Genomic DNA, 27,250 nt, shown 5'->3' with positions numbered 1-27,250 from the left:
GTTGCTTCACTGTCTGGAACGGAGGGGTCAAGATGCAGGAAAAAGCTGCAGGAAGTTGTAAATTCAGCCAGTTCCATCAAAATGTGATGCCTCAAAAAGGTGGCATCTGTCTACCACCCAGGACGTGGTCTCCTCTCATTGCTACCATCAAGGTGGTGGTACAAGAGCCTGAAGACACACACTCAATGTTTCCTTCACCAGAATGCTCAACAGACAATGAACACCTCACTTTTATTTTGCTCTACTTGTTTAATATTTTTAACAATAGTGATTTATAGTTGTACAGTTTACTTAGTGTATTGCAATGTACTGCTGCCACAAAACAACAGATTTCCTGAAGTACGCCAGTGATATTAAACGTGATTCTGATTCCAAAGTTCCATACATCTGCCGAAAACTCCTTGCTCTCGTGTCCTATTGAAGACCAGCATCCTATACTTGGGATGTCTGGACTGCCCGCATAACAATTAAAGATTAGCCTTATCAAATACCTTGCTGAAATCCATATACACTATATTCAGTTATGCTCTCAACAAGGCTCCTCAATAAATCTTGACTGCTTTTAAACCTCCAGACCTATCACGATAGAGATCAAAAGACCATTTGCCTTTCTCACTGCGTACAACAGTACAGCTGTTGAAGGAAAAGATCCTTCAGCTCATAGTATCTGTGCTGACCACCCTGCTAATACAGCCCAGTCCCCTCTGCTTGTACACGATCTTTGTACCCTCTGTCTATACACCTGTCAACCATTCCTGTCACCCCGCACCCCCAGCCTGACATTGCAGTCCAGGCACCTCTACAAACAATTTGCCCTGTAAATGCCCTTTGAGAGTATTTCCTGCTCAGTTGTGCCCACTGTTATTTCTGAATGAAGAATGAAACGTCACCATTTATTTTCCTTTTTTACTCTTTTATGCTACTAATTTAATATCCGTGTCTTAGTGCCAACACCAACTGGTTAATGGTCAGTACAGACTCGATGGGCCGAAATGGCTTTTCCCTCATTGGCTATTCTCCCCACAGACTCTCCGAACGTGAGCCTACCACCCCGTTGTCATAACCACATATCACTGTGAAACCATTCTATTTTACTGTGAATGCCAACCACAGGTGTGGCATCCCCATCCCCGCAGGGACACACGATTATCTGTAACAGTTCACGTTTGAGTTGAGCCTCTCTGAAACCAGGCCAACACTATCTACACGCAGGGGGGGGGACGGGGGACGCGACCTACGCGATCCACAGGCACACATCATGAGGGGCAGGGCTGGCAGGCGAGCGGCTCCACCCCACTGACCCCTCCCACGTCAGGACATGAACCACACATCCGGACTGCGTTACAGACGCGAGTCACTGTCGGACCGAGCGCGGCCGGAGTGTTGATTACCCATAGCTGCTGACTAAACAAAATGAATGAACAGAATCGATGGGAGCGTTCTGTTCCGGGGTGCTGGTGGGGGGGGGGGGGCGGAGGGAATCAGCAAATACCCCTCACACCCGGAGATCCCCCATCACACCCCTCCCACCACTGACAGGAGGGAACTAACTCACTGTCTCCTTTGCCACCTGGATCTCACCACCAAAACACTGTTCTCTTCCCTCACCCTCCACCTGATCTCTTATCTGGACCCAGATCTCCCCCTCCCCTCACCCCCTAGACTCCTCCCTCTCTCCATCTTGTCTTCCCCCCTCTCAATACCTCCATTGGGAGTCATCCCCCCCTCACTGGGATCTCACCTCCCTTGACCCCAGGACCTTCCCCCAGACTTGCCTCATCTTCCCCTGCCAGGGTCTACATCCTGCAACCCTCAGGCTGTTCTCCCCCACCCACAGCTTCTCCCACCATGGTCTCTTCCTCCAGTTTTTCCACCCGGGACCAGCTCCCCAGGATCACTACAGCCTTCTCACGTTGGGTCCCCTCCCCAAATGCACCAGATTCTCCTGCCAACCCCCTCACCCCCATTCTATCCACTCCTCCTGGGTCCCTCCACCCACCTATGTCTCTCCTACCCCTCATCCCCTGGGTCGCTCCACTCATGGGTTGTCTCCCCCCCCCCCACCCCGGGGTCTCTTCGCCCCACAGCTCAACCTCAGGAACATTCCCCCCACCCCTGGGGTCTCCATCCCCTCACCACCGGGGCTCTCACCTTCCAACACCACTTCCTTGCCCGTTTTCTTCAGCGCCTGTACCGCCTGGTCGTGGGTGACGTCCCGTAGGTCGGTGCCGTTCACCGACAGGATGGCGTCGCCTACGAAGAGCTGGCGGCTGTGCTCGGCGGCGAGGCCCCGGAAGATCTTGGAGATGAGGATGGGCATGTGGTTCTCGCGGCCGCCCTTGATGCTAATGCCCAGGCCGCCCGACTCCTGCTTCACGATGCGCACCGTGCGCTTGCGGCCGGAGCCGGGCTCCGCCTCAGGGCCCGGCGGTTCGGGCTCTGGCTCGCCGTTGCTGAGCACGGGGCTGCCCGCCCCTCCGGCTGGGCTCAGGCGTAGCGACTCCTCGGACAGGGAAGCGAGGAGCCGCCGCCAGCGCTCGGGCTCAGGCTCCGGGCTCCGCACCTCCAGCAGCCCGCTCCGTAGCACCATCGCAGCGCCGGGCAAGGTCAGACTGTCCGTGTATGTGTCGGGCCCGGGACGGCGATCTGAGACCCTCCTCTCGCAGTTCGGCACTAGCCCGCCCACCGTTAAAGGGCCCGCTGCAGTTACCGCAATTCCCGACCTCGCCCGAAACTTCCCCACAACTTTTTTCCAACTCTTTCCGAACTTGTTCGAAACTTTCGGAAACTTGTTCAAAACTTTCTACAAGTTTCTTTCTTCTCCAAACCTCAAACAATTTTCTCCCCGAGCTCTGGACTCCGAGACTCACAGCGCTATTCCGCCACCGCCTCCCCCCCTCTAACTCGCCCCCACCTCTCCTGAGCCCGGAGCCTCGGCAGCTGCAGAGAGGTCCAGTGCCAAGGACTCCACCTGTTCAGTTTAGTCGGGACTCCCGAGCCCCGCGCCTGCTGCACAATCTCGTTACAGAATCGCTGAATTTCAGTTTGCAAAACGGTCGCTATAAAAATATCGACATGGTACCAGGGCAAACCGCTCCTTGTCCTCAACTAAGGGAACGCGGTATCACCATCCGAGTGCTCTGCCCATCTGAAGGACCGCACCCTCAAAAAAGTTTCTTGCCTGGTGGCGCTCCCTTAACAGCTCTTCTCCCCACGATGCGGCGCTCCCTCATCACCACCCTTTCGCTTGACGTGGCGCTCCCTCACCACCGCCCTTTCCCATGATGTGGCGCTCCCTCACCGCCGCTCTTCCCACGCTACGGCGCTCCCTCACCGCTGCTCTCACGGAGGCCGTCTGATGTCGGCTGCCCCGGGAGGCGAACCTTCCGCTAGTGAAACTACATTACAGAGCGGTACAGGTTCCAACCACCATTTTCCTCTGTACCCCCTCTTCTTCCATCCCATCCGTCTGTCTTCCCCCCCCCAACCCCGTTCCGTCCTCGGTACCCCCCTGAAATTGCGCTGCCCTGTCCCTCCCACCTCGTCTCCAGTGTCTAAACCCCACCCCCCAGCTGGGTGGGATTGTTAGTGGGCAGTTGGGCTCTGTACATTACCGTGCGGGGGTGACAACGGTCTGGTCTGGTGCATCCAGTTAGAAGCAATGCCTCCTCACTTTAGAGTCACGTGGGGAACTTGTAAAGTTTTGAACCATTTGTTATCTACTATAAGGCCTACACAGCCAGAACAACTACCACTTCTCAATGAATGGGGAGTGTTGCAGAACCCAGTGGCCAACACCAGTACCTCTTTTCTCTGCAGGAGTGTGGGGGGGGGGGGGTCATTCTGCCCTTTGAGTCCAGTCAGGTGAGGTCACGCTGATCCCCATACATCAGCCTTCGTTCTGCACTGTCTGTCATCTCCTGGTGGTAATCTCAGTAAGCAGGGTTAGTTTCTGAGAGGCATCTTCATCGCGGGGTGGGTGGGGGGGGGGGCAGCAAACTAAACCTCGAGGATAAGATGAACAGAGAGATGGAGAAACATTGCTGATGACGGAGTCCAGGACAAACGAGTAAACCTTCCAAATTCCAGCAAGGCCATTCAGAGGACCTGGGGAAATGCACTCTTTCTCTGCAGAAAAGTGTAAAAATGATTACTGTGAAGAAGTGAATGGTGGGGCAGAAAGCCTCCGGTCAAGTATAGGCAGTCCCAGGATTACAGTCATAAACACATCCTGTCCAATGTGCCCAGTTAAACCAGTCCCATCCCCTTGGGCAGCGTGGGTGTGCTGCCACGGAGTAACTGAAATTCTCCCGTGCACGTAGTCTTTGTTGCTGCACAGCTGGAGTTGGACACCACCAGAAAAAAAGTTTATGAAATATAAATGATTTCCTTTGTTGTACTGTATTTAATTATACCCTTCAATTTGATGAGATGCAAAAGGATTTAGAAGGAGTAGATTGGGACAATTTGTTTTATGGGAAGGATGTCATAGAGAAACGGAGGTCACTTAAAGGTGACATTTTGAGGGTACATAATCTTTATGTTCCTGTTAGGTTGAAAGGAAAGGTTAAAAGTTTGAGAGAGCCATGGTTTTCAAGGGATATTGGAAACTTGGTTCAGAAAAGGAGAGAGTTCTATAATAAATATAGGCAGCGTGGAGTAAATGAGGTGCTCAAGGAATATAAAGAATGTTAAAAGAATCTTAAGAAAGAAATTAGAAAACCTAAAAGAAGACCCAAGGTTGCTTTGGCAAGTAAGGTGAAAATAAATAAATCCAAAGGGTTTCCAGTTATATGAATAGCAAAAGGATAGTGAGGGATAAAATTGGTCCTTTAGAGAATCAGAGTGGACAGCTATGTGGGGAGCCAAAAGAGATGGGGAAGATTTTGAACAATGTCTTTTCTTTGGTATTCACTAAGGAGAAAGATATTGAATTGTGTAAAGTAAGGGACACAAGTAGGGAAGTTATGGAAACTGTGATGATTAAAGAGGAGGAAGTACTGGTGCTTTTAAGGAATATAAAAGTGGATAAATCTCCGGGTCCTGAAAGGATATTCCCTAGGACCTTGAGGGAAGTTAGTGTAGAAATAGCAGGGGCTCTGACAGAAATATTTCAAATGTCATTAGAAATGGGGATGGTGCCGGAGGATTGGCGTATTGCTCATGTGGTTCCATTGTTTAAGAAGGGTTCTAAGAGTAAACGTAGCAATTATAGGCCTGTCAGTTTGACGTCAGTAGTGGGTAAATTAATGGAAAGTATTTTAAGAGGTGGTATATATAATTATTTGGATCGACAGGGTCTGATTAGGAACAGTCAACATGGATTTGTGCATGGAAGGTCATGTTTGACAAATCTTATTGAATTTTTTGCAGAGGTTACTAGAAACGTTGACGAGGGTAAAGCAGTGGATGTTGTCTATATGGACTTCAGCAAGGCCTTTGACAAGGTTCCACGGAAGATTAGTTAGGAAGGTTCAATCGTTAGGTATTAATATTGAAGTAGTCAAATAGATTCAACAGTGGCTGGATGGGAGATGCCAGAGAGTAGTGGTGGATAACTGTTTGTCAGGTTGGAGGCCAGTGACCAGTGGTGTGCCTCAGGGATCCGAACAGGGTCCAATGTTGATTGTCATATACATTAATGATCAGGATAATGGGGTGGTAAATTGGATTAGTAAGTATGCAGATGATACAAAAGTAGGTGGCGTTGTGGATAATGAAGTAGGTTTTCAAAGCTTGCAGAGAGATTTAGGCCAGTTAGAAGAGTGGGTTGAAAGATGGCAGATGGAGTTTAATGCTGATAAGTGTGAGGTGCTACATCTTGGTAGGACTAATCAAAATAGGACATACATGGTAAATGGTAGGGCATTGATGAATGCAGTAGAACAGAGTGATCTAAGAATAATAGTGCATAATTCCCTGAAGATGGAATCTCATGTGGATAGGGTGGTGAAGAAAGCTTTTGGTATGCGGGCCTTTATAAATCAGAGCATTGAGTATAGGAGTTGGGATGTAATGTTAAAATTGTACAAGGCATTGGTGAGGCCAGATTTGGAGTATTGTCTACAGTTCTGGTCACCGAATTATAGGAAAGGTGTCAACAAAATAGAGAGAGTACAGAGGAGATTTACTAGAATGTTACCTGGGTTTCAGTACCTAAGTTAGAGAAAGGTTGAACAAGTTAGGTCTTTATTCTTTGGAGTGTAGAAGGTTGATAGAGGTATTTAAAATTATGAGGGGGATAGAGTTGACGTGGATTGGCTTTTTCCATTGAGAGTAGGGGAGATTCAAACAAGAGGACATGAGTTGAGAGTTAAGGGGCAAAAGTTTAGGGGTAACACGAGGGGGAACTTCTTTACTCAGAGAGTGGTATCTGTGTGGAACGAGCTTCCAGTGGAAGTGGTAGAGGCAGGTTTGATTTTGTCATTTAAAAAATAATTGGATAGGTATATGGACAGGAAAGGAATGGAAGGTTATGGGCTGGGTGCAAGTCGGTGGGACTAGGTGAGAGTGAGTGTTCGGCACAGACTAGAAGGGCCAAAATGGCCTGTTTCCGTGCTGTAATGGTTGTAACTAATAAATAAAATCAAAAATGTGTTATTCTATTTTATTTTAAATATTCGTAGTATGCATATTACAAAAAATAACATTTAAAGTGCTGCAGTTTTCAGGCTGTGTAAATATCTCCTGCTCAGAGCAATGGTTGTTCTGCACAGCTGTAAAAAGAATTACAAGACATGTTGTGTATATGTGACATAGAACAGTATAGGACAAGCCCTTCGGTCCACAATGTTGTGCTGAGCCAATCACATTAGTAATCAAATGGACAACGCAACTAATCCCCTCTGCCTTCACAATGTCCTTATCCTCACCGTTCCTAAAGTTAATGGTAACCCATCTTTCAGAATCAGTTTTATTGTCTCTCACATATGTGAGAAATTTGTTTGGCGGCAACAGTACAGTGCAATGCATAAAATCATTTAAAGTTACAATAATATATAAAAATAAATAACTAGGGTGAAATAGTGAGGTAGTCTTCATGGACCGTTCAGAAATCTGATGGCAAAAGGTGTGTCTTCAGGCTCCTGTACCTCCCCCTGACGGTAGCAATGAGAAGAGGGGTCTTCAGGCTCCTGTACCTCCCCCTGATGGTAGCAATGAGAAGAGAGCATGTCCTGGGTCATGGGGGTCCTTACTGATGGTAGCAATGGGAAGAGGGGTCTTCAGGCTCCTGTACCTCCCCCTGATGGTAGCAATGGGAAGAGAGCATGTCCTGGGTCATGGGGGTCCTTACTGATGGATGGTGCCTTCTTGAAAACGTCCTCAAAAAAAGGGAGGCTAGTGCCCATGATGGAGCTGGCTGAGTCTTGTTAGCTGGAATGTGCTCCCTGGATTACACCAGATATAGAGGATAGAAGCAGGCCATTCAGCAAAACCACTTCATACTGGTGTTAGTGATTTTGTCAAGCTTGCTGCTATCTTTCCCCATCTAAATCTACCATCATGATATTGTGTAGTCTCTTTCCCTTCAAGCAGACAATGTAAAAGTTACAATTTACCAGCAAGTCACTTAAATATAACAGAAAAGCTCAGGAGAGGCCATTCAGCCTACAATGTCTGTGTTGAATATGATGCCAAATTAAATGGTCTTTTCTGTCTGTACATCATCTCTATCCCTCTATTCCATGCAAAACAGTTTCTAAAATTACATTTCATACCAGTTCCCCACCTATCCTGTTCCAGATACTCTAGTATCTGTCAGTTCTATCCAGAAAAAAAGACTGACTTGTCCACCTATCTACTCCTCCATAATTATATTAGACCTCACCTCACCCTCTGACGCTCCAGAGAAAACAACCCAGGTTTGTCCAGCCTATACCTTCTAATCCACTCTTCTGCATCCTCTTCAAAGCCTCCACATCCTTCCTATAATGGGGTAACCAGAAATGAATACATTACTCCAAATGCAGCTGAAACTATGTTTTATACAATTGCGATGTGACTAATTGACTCCTACTCAATGTCCCAACTGAAGGCAAGTGTGCAATACACTCTCATTGCCTCCATACCTACTTGTGCAAATACTTTCAGGGAACTATGGACTTGGATCCCAAGATCCTTCTGTCCATCAATGCTGTAATGCATCTTGTTAAGAACTGTATAATTTGCTCTCAACATACGACACCTCACACTTTCCTATCCCATATTAATGGGAACACTCTCCAGAAAAAAATGTGTTTAGGCAGCCAGCCAACGTGAGAGGTAATACAGAGGAGAGTCTGTTGAGCCAAGACATTCAGGAATGTAGAGACTGGTAAATGGAATTATAAAATAAACTAGTCATGATTTTATTGAATGATGAAACAGGCTAGATGGGCCCGATAGAATTTGATTTAGTTTTCTCACCAGGTTCAAGTTCTGTTATCTCCAGACCATCACTTCACTCAGGTACTGTTCCTACAGACAGAGACTCACCCAGTCTAGGATGAGCCCATAGATGTGAAACGTCCCTCTGGGGCAAGCCCAGTCCACAGACGATTGACTTCGATGTCCTAACCTGGACATGCATCGCTTGGTTGATGGTAGGGGTTTTTGGCATTAAAAATGTTGGGAGCCCTGATTTGGACAGATTATTGAACAGCTCCCTCAGGAGGTGGCAAAAGTACCCATGCTGTCAACTGAAAACAGCTTCTTCCCAATGTCCAGTCAAATCTGGGAAACACAAGGAGGATAAACCCAAAGGAAATTTATTATCAAAGTATGTACATGTCACCAGATACTACCTTCAGTCATTTTCTTGTGGGCATTCACATGAAAACAAGGAAATAAAATTTAATTGGATGAACACAAACACAAGAGTTTCTGCAGATGCTGGAAGTCCAGAGCAACACTCACAAAATGCTGGTGGAACTCAGAAGCATCTATGAAACTGTCTATGTTTCAGGCTGAGACCCTTCACCAGGATGTGGCAACCCCATCAGGAAGGAGAGTCTGGTGAAAGGTCTGGGCCTGAAATTTCAGCTGTTTATTACCCTCCCTAAATGCTGCCTGACCCGTTGAGTTCCTCCAGCATCTTGTGTACATCATTCAGGATTGGATGAGTGTAACCGGGTGCTTGGTCAGCACAGAGTGGATGGGCTGAACGGTATGTTGCTGTGCCATACAAACTGAAACAGCAGCTTGTCTGCTTATTGTTCTCACTGCTGCTTTGACATGTTTTCCCACCACTGGGGGCAGGAGCATCAGCTGGAAAACTCTACAGCATGTCCCAAGATGCACGAGTCCTGTACTCCCACGTCTCATTTCAAAAAACTGATGCTTTAGTCATCAGTAGCCGTAAGTGGTTTGAATGGAATGCCAAACACGCCAATTGTAAAGGACTGCAGTAACTGTGTGAACCATCTGTTCCCACACTCCTCCGCTTACATAGCTGGAGTAATACAGATGTGGAGCTTGTCCTGCAGTCTCCTGCTCTGCATCCCTCACTCAGGTCTTGCCTGGAGTCCTCTGGTCAGAGGGGGTGGGAGAAATGGGCCATTCCATGCAGGTGAGGGTAGACAAGGGCCAGATAAAGGAGTCTCACACTTCGCAGAGTCACTAACAATTCTAGCTGGGGTTCTTGCCTTTTAGCCCACTGGTAACTGGGATCAGTTCATACAACCAGCAGCAATTCACACTTCAGCTGCCACTGAATCGTCATCAATGCCAAACCCCAGATGGTGCTGGCATCTGGACTCTACTTTGTTCCGTGGCTGCCCACAAGATGAATCTCAAGGTTGTATATGATACACATATTTTGATAAGTGTACGTTGAACTATTGAATGCCATCTTGATCATCTGGCCTGATCTTTCCTGAACCCCTGACAGCATCTCTTGTTCTCCTCATCTGTTGGTCACAAAGCTCCCTCCTCACCCAGGGAACACTTTCTTTCTGTGAACTTTCTCTTCTTTTGGTTCAAGTTGGGAGTTTTCTATTCTGAATGTAGGCAGAATTTTATAAAGCAAAATATAACACAACAGGAAATAAAGTTCCACAACCAGATAGTCTGCCCAGATGTAAGAATTTCCACATCAGGGCCAAGAAGCAAAATGGCTCAGCCATAGTGAAATAGTCCTAAATTAGGACTGCCCTGCCAAAAGGCTTTGGCTCAAAACATTAACTGTACTTTTTCTCCCATAGATGCTGCCTGGTCCAGCACTTTGTGTGTGTTGCTTAGATTTCCAGTATCTGCAGATTTTCTCATTCTGAGGAATAAATGGGTCTTTTTCTGGTTGGCTGCTGGTGACTAGTGGTACTCAGCAGAGACTGCTTCTTTTCACATTGTATGTCAATAATTTGGATGAAGGAATTGATGTCTTTGATGTCAAGTTCGTGGACAATATGAAAATAGGTGTAGATAGTATTGAAGCAGGACTTGGACCAGTTGAGAAAATGGGCAAAAAAGTGGCAGATGGAATATAATGTAGGGAAGTGCATGGAATACAAGCATGGATTATTTTCAAAATGGTGAGAAAATGTAAAAATCTGAGGTAAGAAAGGTAAGTGTAATGTCAGCATTCGTTTCAAGGGGACTAGAATGCAAAAACAAGGATGTAATGGTGAGGCTTTGTAAGGCATTGGTCAGACCACATTTGGAGTGTTGAGAGCAGTTTTGGGCCCCTTGTCCAAGAAAAAATGTGCAGGCATTGGAGAGGGTCCAGAGGAGGTTCACAAGAATTGTCCCAGGAATGAAAGGGTTAACATACAAGGAACGTTTGATAGTTCTGTGCAGTTTTAGAAGAATGGGGCTAAATGGACTAAGGATATGTAAAGGGGGTTTCTTCTTTTTTCTTTGTTACTGTTGGGAAAGGGTTTCTTCTTTTTGTTAACTAGCAGGAATGCTAATTTACTGATAACGAGAATTGTATTCCTTTGTAAACCAAATGGGGATTAATGTTCTTTCTTCTGAGTCTGTAAGCTTTTGTTGACGGGCTTTTGGGCAGATCAGCGCGAGGGGGTCGAGAGAGAGGACGCAATGCTGTAAGTTGGGCGAGGATCGGACCCCAAGTAGGGGTCGAGGCCAGGAGCTACTCCGAGGAGGGGGGATGAAGCTAGATGTGCTTGGTTGACCACTCGGAGGGTCCTGAGCTGCAAGTCGAGGAGTTCGGAGGGTCCTGAGCTGTGAGTCGAGGAGTTCGGAGAGGATCGAATGGTGGCCAGAAGACTTCAGTAATTGAGCTCCAACGGTTGTGCACAAAGTGGTTTGGACTTTGATAAGTTTGGCACCTTTTCTTTAATTTTTCTCTTCATATATTCTGTATCGTTATTAATCACTTAGTTATAGTAACCTTTATAAATTGTACTCATTTAATCGCATATGGTGTACTGTCTGTTTTTGGGCGAAGCGGGGACATCACACAGCATCCACAGAAATCATCCCGGACGAGCCCCCACAATGCAACCCCCTGGGTCGCCTCAGGCTCGCTCAGCTCGTTCTCGTCTAGGGGGAGCAGCCTTCGGCCCCGCCAAACTGGGTAATCAGCTGGTGTGGATGCTGTGTGATGTCCCCGCCTCGCCCAAAAACAGACAGTACACCCTAAACGATTAAATGAGTACAATTTATAAAGGTTACTATAACTAAGTGATTAATAACGATACAGTATATATGAAGAGAAAAATTAAAGAAAAGGCGCCAAACTTATCAAAGTCCAAACCACTTCGTGCACAACTGTTGGAGCTCAATTACTGAAGTCTTCTGGCCACCATTCGATCCCCTCCGAACTCCTCGACTCGCAGCTCAGGACCCTCCGAGTGGTCAACCAAGCACATCTAGCTTCATCCCCCCTCCTCGGAGTAGCTCCTGGCCTCGACCCCTACTTGGGGTCCGATCCTCGCCCAACTTACAGCATTGCGTCCTCTCTCTCGACCCCCTCGCGCCGATCTGCCCAAAAGCCTGTCAACAAAAGCTTACAGACTCAGAAGAAAGAACATTAATCTCCATTTGGTTTACAAAGGAATACCATTCTTGTTATCAGTAAATTAGCATTCCTGCTAGTTAACAAAAAGAAGAAACCCTTTCCCAACAGTAATAAAGAAAAAAGAAGAAACCCCCTTTACAGATAGATAAGTCTCCCAGACTGGATGAAGTGCATCCATGAGTTCTGAAGGTGGCGGCTTTGGAGATTGTGGAGGCATTGGAAATAACCTTCCAGGAATCAGTTGACTCTGCCATGGTTCCGGAGGACTGGAAGGCCGCAAATATAGTTCCGTTGTTTAAGAAAGGGGGGAGGCAGCAAAAAGAAAATTACGGACCTATTAGTCTGACATCGGTAGTTGGACAGCTTTTGGAGTTGATCCTCAAGGATGAGATTGTGAATTACCTTGAGGTGCATGACAAAATAGGCCCAAGCCAGCATGAAGGGAAGATCCTGCCTCACCAACCTGTTGGAATTTTTTGAGGTAATCTCAAATAAGACTGACAAGGGAAAGGCTGTGGATATTGTGTATTTGGATTTCCAAAAGGCCTTTGATAAGGTGCTGCATAAGAGGCTGCTTAATAAGATGAGGGCTCATGGAATTATAGGAAAGATATTGCAATGGGTGGAGCATTGGCTGATAGGCAGAAAGCAAAGAGTGGGAATACAGGGATCCGATTCCGGTTGGTTGCTGGTTACCAGTGGTGTTCCACTGGGGTCATTGTTGGGGCCTCTTCTTCTTACACTGCATATCGATGATTTAGATCATGGATTAAATGGTTTTGTGGCTAAGTTTGCGGATGACACTGAGATAGGTGGAGGAGCAGAAAGTGTTGAGGAAACGGAAAGGCTGCAGAGAGACTTGGTCAGTTTAGGAGAGTAGGCAAAGAAATGGCAGATGAGATACAATGTTGAGAAATGTACGGTTGTACATTTTGGAAGAAACAATCAGGCACATTATTACTTAGATGGGGAGAAAATTCAAAAATCGGAAGTGCAAAGGGACTTGGGGGTCCTCGTGCAGGATACCCTAAAGGTAAACCACCAGGTTGGATCGGCAGTAAGGAAAGTGAATGCCATGTTGGTATTCATTTCAAGAGGAATATTGTGAAAGAGTAAGGAGGTGTTGATGAGGCTCTATGAGGCACTGGTGAGACCCCATCTGGAATAATGTGTGCAGTTTTGGGCCCCCTATCTTAGAAAGGATGTGCTGATGTTGGAGAGAGTTCAGAGAAGATTCACAAGGATGATTCCTGGAATGCAGGGACTAACATATGAGGAGTGTTTGTCGGCTCTTGAATTGTATTCATTAGAGTATAGAAGAATGAGAGGGGATCTCATAGAAACATTTCGAATGTTGAAAGGGTTGGACAGAGTAGATGTGGAAAGGCTGTTTCTGTTGGTGGGTGAGTCCAGGAAAAGAGGTCACAGTCTTAGAATTAGAGGGTACCCATTTAAAACAGAGATGAGGAATTTTTTTTTTAGCCAGAGGATCGTGGATTTATGGAATTCGTTGCCACATACAGCTGTGGAGGCCCAATTATTGAGGGTGTTTAAGGAAGAGATTGATAGGTATCTAATTAGTCAGTGTATCAAGGGATATGGGGAAAAAGCCAGAAATTGGAACTAGATGGGAGAATAGTTTAGCTCGTGGTGGAGCAGACTCAATGGGCTGAATGGCCTACTTCTGCTCCTTTGTCTCGTGATCTTGCGTTGTTTCGCAAGTTAATAATGCAAATAAGATAATGAGTTAGTTTTCATGGACTGTTCTGAAATCTGATGGAGACGCTGTTCTTAAAATGTTGAGTCTCCTGTACCTCTTTCGGGGATGGTAACAAGAGGAACAGGGCATGTCCTGGAGTGTGAGGGTCTTTAATGATGGACAGCCTTTATTGAGGCATCATCTCTTGAAAATATTGAGAGTGGGGAGGGTTGTGCCTATGATGGAGCTGGTTGAGTCCACAAGCCTCTTCCCAACCTGACTATTGGAGCCTCTGTACCGAAATGTGACAGAACCAGAGAGCGTTATCAGGACTCAAGGGCCTGAGTTATGGAGTGAGATTGGGAAGGCTATTCCTTGGAATGTCAGAAACTGAGGGGCATAGATAAGGTTCACTTTGTCTTTCTACCTAGAGGTACACAGGTCTAAAACTAGAAGGCATAGGCTTAAGATGATAGGGGATAATATTTAATAGGAACTTGAAGGGCAACTTCTTCACCCAGAGGGTGGTGTGTGTACAGAATGAGCTGTCAGAGGAAATGGTGAGGCAGATACAATGACAGCATTTAATAGATGTTTGGATAGATACATGGATGGGTAATTTTAGAGGGATATCAGCTAAACATGGGCAAAGGTGAGCTGAAGGGCCAACTTCTATGCTGTCACCTTGCACACCTGAGTGAAATTATTAAAGACTTTATTTTACCTGTGTTTTCCTTTAGGAATTGTGACATTAAGATTAACTGATGTGGGTCTGAGAAATTGTCCGACAGCTATGTGGTCCAGGCAGAGAACTTCCAGACACACACATTAGTACCATTAGATAGGCAAATGGATGATAGAAAAATGGAGGCTATAGAGGAGGGAACACTTAGATTTGTCTAAGTTTGGCACATTAAGTTAGCACAGAGCAGGTGGGCTGAAGGATCTGTTCTCAGATGATATAGATCAAATGTACACTGTGGTAAATAACTGTTCCAATCACTGAATTCAATGTAGACACTAAACACACACACATAAAACACGATTTATTTTTTCAAAACCCACAATCGTAAAAAAAAGTTGTATTTCTGGGTCATTTTCTACTAAATTTTGACAATATTTGGTCTCAATGAGACATTCTGTCTCTAAATGGGAGAGAGGGTGGGAAGAGGTGGATGGAAGAATTATCTAATACCCAGATGCATTTTTTATTAAACTGACATTCACAATCCAGGAGGACATGAGGCACTAATTTTAGGAATGAATTTAGAAAGTAGAACAATGGGCTTCAGCTTTCAGAGGAAATCAGAAGTGGATTAAAACAAGTTTGGCACAATACTAGACACCAGCGGGTGCCTGGGTGGCACAGACTCCAGCAGTGCAGCCCCGGTGACGTAACTGTGCAGTCAGGCAGAAGGCAAAACACTGTCACCAGCATGGTCTGCGTCTGATAATGGCTGGGATGAGTGGGGCTCCCCACCCTGCCCTGGCTGGCTGCCAGTAACGGGACACACTGAACAATTTCTCACTGTGAGGGACAGGACAGAGATCCATAAGCTGTCAAATCTTGTAGGAGGAAACCAGCCACCAGCACAGGAAGAGATTAAACGCTAGCCAATAAAGCATTAGGTCCCACCTAACAGTAGACCCCAGCCAAAATTCCTGTGAATGGAACATTGGCAGACATCAGAAAGCAGAGGTTCAGCAGAAATTCGAAGCACCAATCAATCCCTCATCTATGAACTCTGGTATCAGATTGCTCATGGCAAACATCACTTCAAGATATTTTTAGTTAATACAAAACATTTTATACTTAAACCCACCCTAAGATTGCTAACTCTATAGCTACTACACTTCTTGTGAAAGTGAAGATTTCATAAACGTGTTGATGGGACTAGGCATGGACCAGATGGGCGGAAGGGCTTCTTCAGTCCTGTAGTGCCTTAGAACTATTTTTCAGAAAGACTAATCTGCACGACCTCTCCTTAACTGTGACGCTGTGTCTTGTGTACTTTGGAAGACTGATGTCTGCCAGTTTTTGACAGGAACGAGTGCTTAGATCTACAGCAACACTAGACACTGGTGACAAGAGACCTTTTGATTAGCCTTTCACTTTGCATTGATCTTTGATCCTGTTTTCATTACAATGTGACAACAGAGGTCGTGGTTGAACTGACCAGATTAGCCTTGGGGAAAGTGGAATCGTTGAAATTACTGGTTACTGACCTGCAGACTATCAGTTGAACATGTTCCTACCAATCACTGCAGAGGGTTACTTATTTATTTTATTTCAGAGAGTGTGGAACAGGCCCTTCCAGCTAAACACGCGGCACTGCCCAGCAACCCAATGTTTTAACCCTAGCCTAGTCACAGGGCAATTTACAATGACCTGTATAAATAATACTGGGCTCATGTACGGGAAGGAACAAGATGGGGAAAGAGGAACAAGCTGATGATTACAAACTTGAACAGTTCATTTTGAGGACTGATCCCACAAGCAGTTCATTGGTTATTGGAGGATGATGCTGCACACATCACAGGGCTGTGTCTATAGGAAACACTCAAACAAGACAACTACGTCAGGGGCTTTTCACTTTGGGAACATCCCATCTCTGCTGTTTTCACCTCTTAGTAGAAAATGGCCTTGCATTTTAATGTTCCATGAAGTATAAAACAAAATCAAAATATCAGCAGGCAGTCTGAGACCTTTTACCTGACCAGCATGGACACTTCACTATTGTCTGCTGGGCTGAGAAGAGAGAATTCAGAAAGTGCAGCATAAATAACACCCAGTGCCAACAGTCAATACAGTATCAGCAAGTTAAATATTAAACCCAAGTTAGTATAGCTTAAGCAATCACTTATGGCTTACAGTAAAAAGAAAAGCATTCTAACTGTGATGCCATGGCAATATGGTGTGTCTATATATATATATATATATATAAGTCATGGTTATACACAGCATGTTAGGCACAGTCATATAAAGTGCATAGAAAGCTTTGGATTGAGGTGTGCAACACTGAAGAGCATTATTAAACAGTGAGCCAATCCCTTGTACAGTGACAACCCCACATTACTACACTGCTGTGACAATAATCTGAATTATCTTCATGTTCTGTACAGCAGCTAATTTAGCCCCGTACAGGGACCTGCAACGGTCCTGACCTGTCCCTGGGGTCAGTCACTGAGGATGGGTAGTGTTAACTGTCCCCACAGCAACACAGCAAGCAGAGTCAACCTAGTTTTATAATTGCAATGCTACTGGGGTTAGCCAGTGTGTGCTGTACCATGACTCAGAAATAAAGAGTGCTGTGTTGTGGATGTTGAAGCTTCCAATACTGGTTTCTTTATCAATATCCACAAAATGGAACTCCGGAAGTCAGGCAGCATGTGTTTAGATTAATCTTGTTGAGAGGTTGAAGATCAGGGTACTTGATGTAGATCACAATAACCAGCAGTGGACAGAGCTTCTAGTCATTTGATACTAACCTGCCTGGTCTGGGTTAAACCTGAACCACCCTTGTTAATGAATCTGGACACTGATGAAGCCAGGAATACCAGCCCGCAGCTGAAGATTGAGGAATGACCAGGTTGGGGAACACACCAATATCCCATCCAAACCAGCAAGGAGTACATTCAGATCTACAAATCCCACCTCCAAACACCTCTCCCCAACATCCCCAGGGACCAGTCAGTAAAAGGTTTTGACTGCAAACTCAGTACACATCAGGTCAGTTACAAGGCAACATTGCCAACACTCACAAGTACTCCAGGACAGTCTGTCATAAGGATGCAAGCATTGCAATTTGATTTGCTTCCCCTACATAGGGATAAGCTATCAGCTGAGACGATGCTTTAAAATGGATCACAAATCCCCCATGTCCTGCAGAATCGGTGGTGTTGGCAATGCTGATTCTATGTAAGTACAGTCACCAGGAGGGAGGCTTCCGTGGTCACTGAGGAATCCTGACAGTCCCAGTCACAATTAGCGTACGCTGAATGCCACACATTTCTCCACTACTGGGGTGGGTTTGGAGCATTCACTGGTGGCAGATTTCTCATCTTGTAGTAAGATACCAACTGCTTTGGCACTTCAGCCAGAACCGTTTGTGCTAGAGCTTCCTTTGGAGCCTGGAATGAGAAAAACAAATCAGAATTACCACCAACCAAAACAACTGTATATCCTCACCAAGCTTCTCCACAGCTGTTGGATTATTGTGTAGAATGGTTATTTTTCTACCATCTTCCTTGCAGTTTAACTTTCCTATGTAATTGCAGTATAGCTGATTCAGGTATTTTCTAATCAGAAACAAGAGAAAATCTCCAGAGGCTGGAAATCCAGAGCAACACACACAATGTTGAAGGAACTCAGCAGGCCAGGCAGCATCTTTGGAAAAGAGTACAGTCGACGTTTCGGGCCGAGACCTTTCAGCACGTCTTGTTGAAGGGTCTCGGCCCGAAACATCGACTGTACTCTTTTCCAAAGATGCTGCCTGGCCTGCTGAGTTCCTCCAGCATTGTGTGAGGTTGCTCAGGTATTTTCTAGATTCTCAGTTTTTCTGCAGATTTTACACCACTTCAATCTGGCTGTTTTATTGGGTAATAGTTATCATTGGAACGTTGTTATCTCTCGTCTGAGAAACCGTAATTTCTTTTGTTTCGTTCTGTGTTTCTGTAACACTTAATAAAATGGCTGTAACCACCAAGTCTGAAGTCTCATTCTTGACTTCTGAAGAACTTCTGGATCAATATAACCAGATCAATGTGGCACATAGAGAGGCATTTCATCCTGCCAAGTCTTTGCCTGGCTCACACTTTTCCCTGTAACCTGACCCCCATCTTTCCCCACCCCCACATACCCATAACTCTCCATAGATTCTACCACTTACATCGGCAATCTACAGTGGCCAATTAACCTAGCAACCATTGTAGTAGCCTGTGGGAATTAGCTGAAGCACTTCTGGGAAATCCACGGGGTCCAAGGGAGAAGTGCAGACTCCACTAAGACAGCAGCTGAGGTCCGGATTGAACCCAAGTGACTGGCGTTGTCAGGCTGCTGCACCATTGATCCAGCTCTTCTGCAACCCCACAGTATTGACAGGACTTTGAGACCTTTCACAGCCAGCGGACAAGGGGCCTCCCTTCAATGTATTCATGTAACAAGCTGAATGTTCATGGATTCATGCATCAAGGTGCGTGTCAGTTTCAGTGCTTGGAGTGAGACTGGAACACCAAAGGCTTCTGACCCAGAAACGGGAGACCCACCAACAGGTCAGAGCTGGCAGGAGACTGGGTTCAGCTATTAGATTACTTTATTGTGCTGAGGGAGGATGGTCTGGGGACTGTGTTGCACTTACATTCTGAAACTGTCTGAATGGAACAAATTGCACAATGTCTCGGGCTACAGGCTCTCCTGAGAGTGACTTCAGGATGCCATCATCCCCATCAAGGAACTCCATGGCCTTGAAATCTGCACTCCCGACACCCACGATGATGATGGACATGGGCAGCTTGGAGGCTTCCACAATAGCATTCCTGGTCTGGTCCAGGTCTGTTATCTCTCCGTCAGTGATGATCAACAGGACATAATATTGCTGGAGATGAAGAAAGCAGAGAATGTAAACCCCGTGTCACGAAAACTGCAGCATGAATCACCCACAGAAAGCAGTCTGCAACTCATCCAGCATTTTCTAACAATACCTCAAAAATAGATTCACTGGCTTTAATGTTGCAGCTGTATAAAATCCTGATGAGACTACATTTGGAATGTCGTGTTTAGTGCTGATCGTGGGAGCTTCAGAGAAGGGAGCAGAGAGGATGCTACCTAGATTAGAGAGTATATCTTATGAGTAACAGCTGAGCGAGCTGGGGCTTTTCTCTCTGGAGTGAAGGAGATGACAGGAAATTTGATAGAGATTTATAAGATGATAAAAGGCCTAGATTAAGTGGACATCCAGACTTTTTCCCAGGCTGGAAATGACTAACACAAGGGTGCATAATCCGAGTGGAGAAATGGAAGATAATGGCAGATGGAGTTTAGTTAAAACAAGTGTGGCGATTTGTCAAACACCTCTGCCCCTTATGCCACAAGTGAGACTTCTTGGTGGCCAAACATTTTAATTCTGATTCCCATTCTGACAGGTCGATCTATGGCCTCCTCTTGTGCCAAGACGAGGCCACCCTCAGAGTGGAGAAGCAACCCCCTATATTTTGTTTGTACACCCTCCAACCTGATGGTGTGAGTATCGATTTCTCTCTCTGGTGAACAAATACAACCCCCCACCAACACACATTCACCACTCCGACCTTTTATCTCTTCTCACCTGCCTACTACTTCCCCCGGGTCCCCTCCTCCTTCCCCTTCTCCTATTGTCCACTCCCCTCTCCTCCTAGATTCTTTGAGGCAGCAAACCCCTCTGTTCTCCAGCATTGCCATTCTCAACATCCAGCCCTTATCCCAGTGTGACATTAAACCCCAGGTTCCCAAATCACTCCCTCTAATCTGTCCCACACAAAACCCACCCTACCAGCCAAACTTTAAACATAGATCTGAATTGTGGCAAGCGCATGCAGGCATTAACTGCATATCCCTACAGCGGGCACAGGACTGGGTGAAGCTGGCAGGCCGTGAAGGGAGCTCCTGCCCATTCCTCTTGCCAACGGCCCACAATGTGGATCACACTCACCCCTGCCACCTGTTGCTGGGCCGCGGTGGATGCAAAACGGGACACGTGTGCTATTATGGGCGAGAAGTTGGTTGGCCCGTAGAGTCGAACGTTGACAAGCGCATTGCGATATGCGTCGATGATACCTTGCACACCTGTTGTGAGAGAGCACTGTTAACCCATCCAAAATCACCAAACAGTGGACAGAAAATACAAAAGCAGGGTCTGAATTCACTCCAACAATGGGCACAACGGTCAACAATTTGCCCAGAGTCACTGCAGCACAGACACAGATCCCTGTGGCAAACAGTTATTCTGCCGAGACCCACCCACGGCCACCTGGAGCAGTTTTACACTCCCCTCCCATCCATGTACTTATCCAAACTTCTGACATGTTGAAATCAAACCTGCATCCACCACTTCTGTTGACAGCTCGTTCTGGACTCTCACCACCCTCCGAGTGAAGTAGCTCCCCCTCAGGTTCCCCATAAATATTTCATCTTTCACCCTTAACCCATGGCCTCGCGCTTCAGATTTCTGTATCTGCAGTTTTCCAATTTTCATTAACCAGGATGAAAAACGTTCACAAACAAGACTGTATATCCAAGTAACACACACAGAATACTGGAGGAACTCAGCAGGCCAGGCAGCATCTATGGAAAAGAGTACAGATGACATTACCCAGTGCCCTCCCTCTGTGGCAACAGATTGACGGACCAAAACGCCGACTGGACTCTTTTCCAGAGACGCTGCCTGGCCTGCCGAGTTTCTCCAGCATTTTGGGTGTATTACTTTGAAAACATTCAGCCACTGCCCTCGCTCTGTGGCAACAGATTGACAGACAATGCTCCTACCTTGGCAGTATGGATTGTTGGGGTTAAAATTTAAGGGGAACTCGTGGGACACCTGAGGAAAAAAGAAAACGGGATTTATGTTCAGTTTATTGACATCTGACTGTATATGTATACAACCAAATGAAACAACGTTTCTCTGGAGCATGGTGCACCCACAAAACATCACACACAGCACTTAAACCAAAATACTACCATAAATAAGTTAATAAAATATAATTCAAAGTGCACGTAGCATGCAGCACATGTAAACAGTCAGCAGCTCGCTGTCCTGGTGACAAGACCTTGGTGGTGACAGGGTATTCATTAGTTTCACAGCCTGAGGGAAGAGGCTGTTAACCAGTCTGGCAGCTCTTGTGCTGATGCTCCTGTACCTCCTTCCCGATGGCAGGGAGGTAAAGAATCTTCCTTTACATTACTGACTGTGTCCACAGGAAACTGGCTGATGATTCAGACCCCAGCAGACCAACCCAAGGGCCAGTAAGGAGGCAAGGCTCTGAGTAATGCCTCAAACAAATACTCCCCCACAAAGAAAATGAGCCAGAGATCAGGACTGAAGGCTCTGAGCTGTAAAGTGCTATTAAGTGGGAGTACAGACAGGTACTTAACATCAGCGTGGTTATGGTGAGTTGTGTAACTCAGCTCATTGGGAACAGCTACTAATGTAGGCCACTGGAGTGAATGTGACATTTTCTAATCCAACATAAACCTTATTAACGATTTACAATAATAAACCACGTAACACTTTTTCATTCGTAGACAATAATGGCAGAGCAGACCCGATGGGCCAAATGGCCTGATTCTGCTCCCATGTCTGAAGTGAGAGTACATTTCTTGGTTACCACTCACTTACTTGGTACTACAATAATTGAGGGGCTTCCTCACCCAACCCTGTCCAGAGGCGGAAGGAAAGCACGGTGGTACAATCAAATGGCACAACCATGTTTGGATTTTGGGAAGCTGAGCAGTGCACAGCCACACATTACAGGAAGGGAAAGAGACTGGATAGGGGCAGTGGGTATATGAGGCTCTGCAGATTCATATTACAGCAAGATATTAATGCTCGTGCGGTCTGCTGTAAATGGCATACGTGGGACTTACAAACACAGCAACAAGTGTAAAATCACAACCTGTTTCAGCTGTTTCCATCTGGGAAATGGTACCGCAGCATTAAGGCCAGAACCAACAGGCTCCGGGTCAACTTCTTTCACTAGGCCATCAATACACATTAATCTGATTGTATATCTGACTGTACATACACATATTCAAAACTATTCAGCATACAATCTTAGTGTCAGAGCAATATTCTCCCACATTTCCTTTCCTTATTGCTTCTACATAGTGGGGGAAGTGCAACATAAAGACTTTTATTCCATGTTGTGAGAAGGATGTCAGACATAAAATAAATTCTAATTCTTTCCAATCCTAAAAGCAACATAATGGTACAAAGGGACAATAATGTAACAACTAAGAGAGGTAGCTTCAGACTGCCGGGGGTGCACGGTTACAATACACGAGTGCACAAAAAGTATCTCCAATTTAAGTGCGGCTGCTGGATTAGAGCATGTGGTTATCTGGACTGCAATAAATCTGTCCCATCAATAACAGCAGACAGATTTTGTTATGAACGCAATTTCTTTTGTGATTGAGAATTGCATTGGAGAATAAAGTAACAGAACCAGACTGGAACAGAATGGAGCACCGGGAGGACCAATCCAATCCTCTAACACAGCATAGAAAGGGCTCTACAGTAACAGCAGCACTGTACACCACACACACACACACACCTACCTGCCAGTTGGGAGGCACCTGAGCACCAAATCCAAATGCAGGGAACAGCTTATCCCTGTGGAGACAGAGAGAATGCATCAATCAGCCAGATCTAAATAGGCTGTTCAACCTATCAGTTCAGACAAAATTCTGCACTGGGAGGAGGAAATCTTACGTGTCATAATCCTGAATGACCTGCCCAACAGACCATACAGCAGTCAGATATTCATTGACTCCGTTTGGGCTGATATAATGCAGGGAGTCCGGTGAACGAGGATCTCCATTGGAGCCAGTAAAGTCAATCCCAACCTGAGAGGGGTAAAAGTTGTAGAGAACATTTAATAAAAGAAAAAAACTGAACCTTCACAAATAGTAAAAATTCCTGAAGCCTGTGTACACGATTTTAAGAATAAAAACAGACAATGGTGGGAACAGCCAGCATCTATCTGTAAAAAGAGTAGGCCAACATCTCAGGCATGTAACACTGTTTCTCTCTTCACAAATGCTGCCTAACCTCCTGAGCATTCCCAACTTTATTTCAGATTTCCTGAACCTGGTGCTTTCTTTTTTTACATTCAAGTTCAGTTGTGTACATATAGACAACCAAATGAAATAATGTTCCTCTGGACCATGGTGCGCACACAGCACACACAATGAATTAAACTATATTCAAAGTGCATGTAGGGTGCAACATAGGTGAACAATAAACAGCTCACTGTCCTCGTGATGAAATCTCTGTGGTGACAGGGTATTCATTAGTCTCATGGCCAGGGGAAAGAAGCTGTTGCTGAGTCTGGCAGTCCAAGCCCTGATGCATCTGTACCTGCTTCCTGATGGGAGTGGGATGGGTGGTAGGGATTCTCAACAATGTCTGCCACTATACTGGGACTGATCACGTAGGCCAGTCACACAATAAGTGAATCCACCACATTATGCAGTACAACGGTGTGGTACGGTTTTACACTGACCAGTCGAAAGTTGCTGCATGACAAGGGTTAAAGATTAACTCCTCTTTATACAGCACTGAATACCAGCAGCACCAGGATGAACATGCCAATGAAGGGGGCTGCTCGGTAGCATAGGGGGTGTGGAACGGTTGTGGAGCAGTGAGTGTAACACTTCAGTGCCAGCCATCAGGCTGCAATTCCATAAGCAGTTTGCACGTTCTCCCCATGAGCTTGTGGGTTTCCTGCCACATTTTAAAGATGTACGGGTTAGGGTAGTAAGCTGTGGGCATGCTACATGCAGGCTGCCCCCAGCATAACCCCGGATTGTGTTGGTCATTGATACAAATGATACATTTCACAGTGTTTCAATGCACGTGACAAATAAGGATGATCCTAATCTTAAAAAACAAAAGCAATAACTCTCACTAAAACCAAGGTACAATCAGACTAAAGGATTAAGCAGTATTAGTTATTAATATCTGAAGAACATATTGCGACTGGTCACCCACATATGCAAATAAGATGCACAGGCTTTCAATTGGTCACCAGTAAGTAATTGACAATTCTGAGCCGAAGTTTGGTGACAAGGGCTGAGCTGTCGTCCTTGTGCAGAATCAAATTTAATGTTTTTGAGAAACGAGTCTGGTTGATCAATGACACTCAGCATCTCCTGATCAGTTTATGAACCGAATGAAACATTTTGTGAAATCTGGGGCAGACACAAACCACTGGAGGAAGTGTGGAGGCAGAAGCGATGGTCAATGGTTTGGTTACGTAGGTCTGGAACAGAAATGCCCACCACCCCTTTGCTTCTGCAAAGTTTGTGTGTTTTACCCCTCTAGATCGCAGTAGCCTATCTGTACCTAACTAATGAAATGTACTCACTGTGAAATTGATCTGACATCCTCCCATAACATAATCGAGGAAAGAGAAATCCGTTTCTATCTGTAAAACAAAATCAATAAGATACAAACGGCACAACCACTGAATAGAAAACAATGGGCGAGGGTAGAGCAGAGACAAGTAAGTCCCTCTGGTGGGTTAATTTAACACACTAATGTCACTGCATAGGGCTTCTTTCACACACTGGGAGATGGAGACCCAAAGGCTGTTAAGAATGGTTCACGGAGGGTGCATAAGGCAGTCTGATGTTGGGATGAGGCAGGGAGATCTGGGCAGTCAGGTATGAACAGCAACAAGATCAAAATAAAATGCACAAATCAGGTGGCCCAGAGGGTAGCCGTTAGTGTAACCAGCACCCCGGTTCAATTCCTTCTGCTGTCTGTAAGGAGATTGTACATTCTCCCTGTGAAATGTGGGCTTCCTCCCAATTGCAAAGCGATATGGGTTAGGGTTGGTAAGCTGTGGACATGAAGTGTAGCAACACTCGTGGCTGCCCTCAACACATCCTTGGACTCTGCTGGTCGTTCACACAAATGACACGTTTCAGTGTATGCCATAATGTATGTGTGACAAATAAAGTTAATCTTTTACACTTTAAAAATTAAACTGTAGAAATGGAAAAGAACAATGTTCCCTGTTCCTGCTAAATGATCAATGGACTGAATGTCCGCCTGGGCTTCTGTAGGACAGGAATGGGCTCATACCAAGTGAACAAAAGTTTGGAAGTGGGATTTTAATTTAAAAGAACAGCCCAGGGAGTAGACACTGATAAACTCCCCAAGGAACAGCAGAAATGGAATTTTGTACCTTACACGATCGCACCCGAATAATGCCGGAATTCTTGTAGCTTTTCTTCTTCCTTTGCTTCTCTGGGTTGATGCATTCAAACTCAATCTTCAGGAGAACAAGAACAGCATTCAGCAATGTTTAAAATCAGCACTGGAAGCTTGTTCCCAGCTCTCCCTCAGACTGGCTATATTGAGGAACTCCACGTGTTTGCTTTCTTACAATCCCTCTAACTCCAACTCCAATAGAGTTCAGCTCTATTGTGTGTGTTTGACCAAATCTGTGATGTGGTGTAGAGCCGGTGATTGTAGTGAAACCTGAACTGGGCAGGATGGCAGCACTGACAATAACTCCCAGCATTTTGCTGCTGATTGAGTCAATTAATCAATGAACAAGCTGGGAATCCTGATAAACTGTAGTCCATGATTCTGTGTCACAACTCTGCCTTGGACAAGGAGGCCTCATTTTCTTCCCCAGAAACATCTAGTGAAGGAGGAGAGTTTTGAATGACAATCCGATTTGCTTCAGGGTTAACAGAATTCACGTTTTCACATACTTGAATTGAAACTTTTCAGCTGTCTTGGAAAAGTGCATCACTGGGTCAATGGCACAGACCTCGATGTGAAAGTCTTTACAGTTGTTGGGAGAGCGCGGGGGGGGGGGGGGGGGGGTTTGCAATTATGCAACTAACAGAGAAGCTTTTTCAAAGAGCTGTCAGTGCTCCCCTCCTGCACAGCATCACATGGTGACAGGCAGGGGCCAGATTCTGAGTAGACAGAGGCTGTGACATAATGGTGCTTATTAGTCAAGCACACAAAACCAATCACCCCTACAACCTCTGTTTTGTGTTCTGGCCTCCTTGACCATGACCCCAATGCCTGCAAGGTCCTGTTAAAGATGCTGAGGTCTGTGCAGTGTCCATCAGCAGAAACCCAGCCCCGGGAGGGGGAGAGGGAGGGGGAGAGGGAGGGGGAGAGGGAGGGGGAGAGGGAGAGGGAGACACACACACACAATGAATAAGGAAAATACCAGGGAAGGAGGAATGAAATGGACAAGGAAAAGGAGATGGAGGAAATCCAGCAGAGGGAGGACTATAAAAGCACTGCACAAATCATTTTCAATTTACAGGAACTACAGTGCCCAAGTTTACAAGTCATCAATAGATGACACTTCAGCACTAGGGGGTCTGCAAAACAGCAATAGCAGTTTTCCATTTGTAAAGATTCAGCGACAAATGAAAATGCTCACCGGGGTCCCAGATTCCACTTGCTGCAGTTTAGAGAAGTTAGTTTCAAAGAGTCCTATCAGATCATGAGAACCATCACCATCATAGTCAAAGCATGTGACCTACAGGACAGGTAACAGCGAGAGTTAGAGGAAGTCTCACCACTTGGCTCTGTGCTTCCAACAGCTTACAGGCAGGAAGGATCACCTCCCCGATCAGATCCGAATCGGTGCTCTCATCCTTATCGTTACAAGCCACCTGACAAGCAAACAGAGTGAACGAATAACCACTGAATCCACCCCAAGAGCTTAACAGGGAGGCACAAAGATCCTTGGCCTGACCTGGGTTTGCAGCTCCTCCTCAACTCTATCAGCACACCCGAAAGTATCAGAACTATCACTGACACGTTATGGAATTTATTGCTTTGCAGCAGCAGTACAGAGCA

The 27,250-nt window shown here is 45.8% G+C and overlaps 2 protein-coding genes across 10 annotated transcripts in view; both read right to left on the bottom strand.

Moving 5' to 3' along the window:
* Positions 1–2,872, bottom strand: part of snta1 (syntrophin, alpha 1) — a 71,731-nt gene extending 68,859 nt beyond the window's left edge. Inside the window, exon 1 of one of the 2 annotated variants that reach the window (XM_059981065.1) lies at positions 2,152–2,872. In XM_059981065.1, the coding sequence (XP_059837048.1) occupies positions 2,152–2,590 (439 nt within the window). In that variant the 5' untranslated portion in view covers positions 2,591–2,872. The remainder of the gene's footprint in view (positions 1–2,151) is intronic. The other variant, XM_059981064.1, reaches the window with a different exon arrangement.
* A 3,751-nt stretch (positions 2,873–6,623) lies between these two features.
* cpne1 (copine I) overlaps positions 6,624–27,250 on the bottom strand; it is an 85,480-nt gene continuing 64,853 nt past the window's right edge. For 5 of the 8 annotated variants that reach the window (XM_059981060.1, XM_059981058.1, XM_059981059.1 and 2 more), the window contains 9 exons: positions 26,829–26,927; positions 25,602–25,688; positions 24,777–24,836; positions 23,120–23,253; positions 22,966–23,020; positions 21,178–21,229; positions 20,345–20,478; positions 19,016–19,252; positions 14,690–17,789 (listed from right to left, as the gene is read on the bottom strand). In XM_059981060.1, the coding sequence (XP_059837043.1) occupies positions 17,676–17,789; positions 19,016–19,252; positions 20,345–20,478; positions 21,178–21,229; positions 22,966–23,020; positions 23,120–23,253; positions 24,777–24,836; positions 25,602–25,688; positions 26,829–26,927 (972 nt within the window). In that variant the 3' untranslated portion in view covers positions 14,690–17,675. Of the gene's footprint in view, positions 6,717–7,178; positions 7,927–14,689; positions 17,790–19,015; positions 19,253–20,344; positions 20,479–21,177; positions 21,230–22,965; positions 23,021–23,119; positions 23,254–24,776; positions 24,837–25,601; positions 25,689–26,828; positions 26,928–26,967; positions 27,064–27,250 lie in introns of those variants that run through there. The other 3 variants (XR_009514167.1, XR_009514166.1, XM_059981063.1) reach the window with 3 other exon arrangements.

The sequence above is a fragment of the Hypanus sabinus genome, chromosome 9, assembly GCF_030144855.1.
Source record: "Hypanus sabinus isolate sHypSab1 chromosome 9, sHypSab1.hap1, whole genome shotgun sequence".
NCBI classification, from domain to species: Eukaryota; Metazoa; Chordata; class Chondrichthyes; order Myliobatiformes; family Dasyatidae; genus Hypanus; species Hypanus sabinus.
This window is presented reverse-complemented; position numbering and strand designations above follow the sequence as displayed.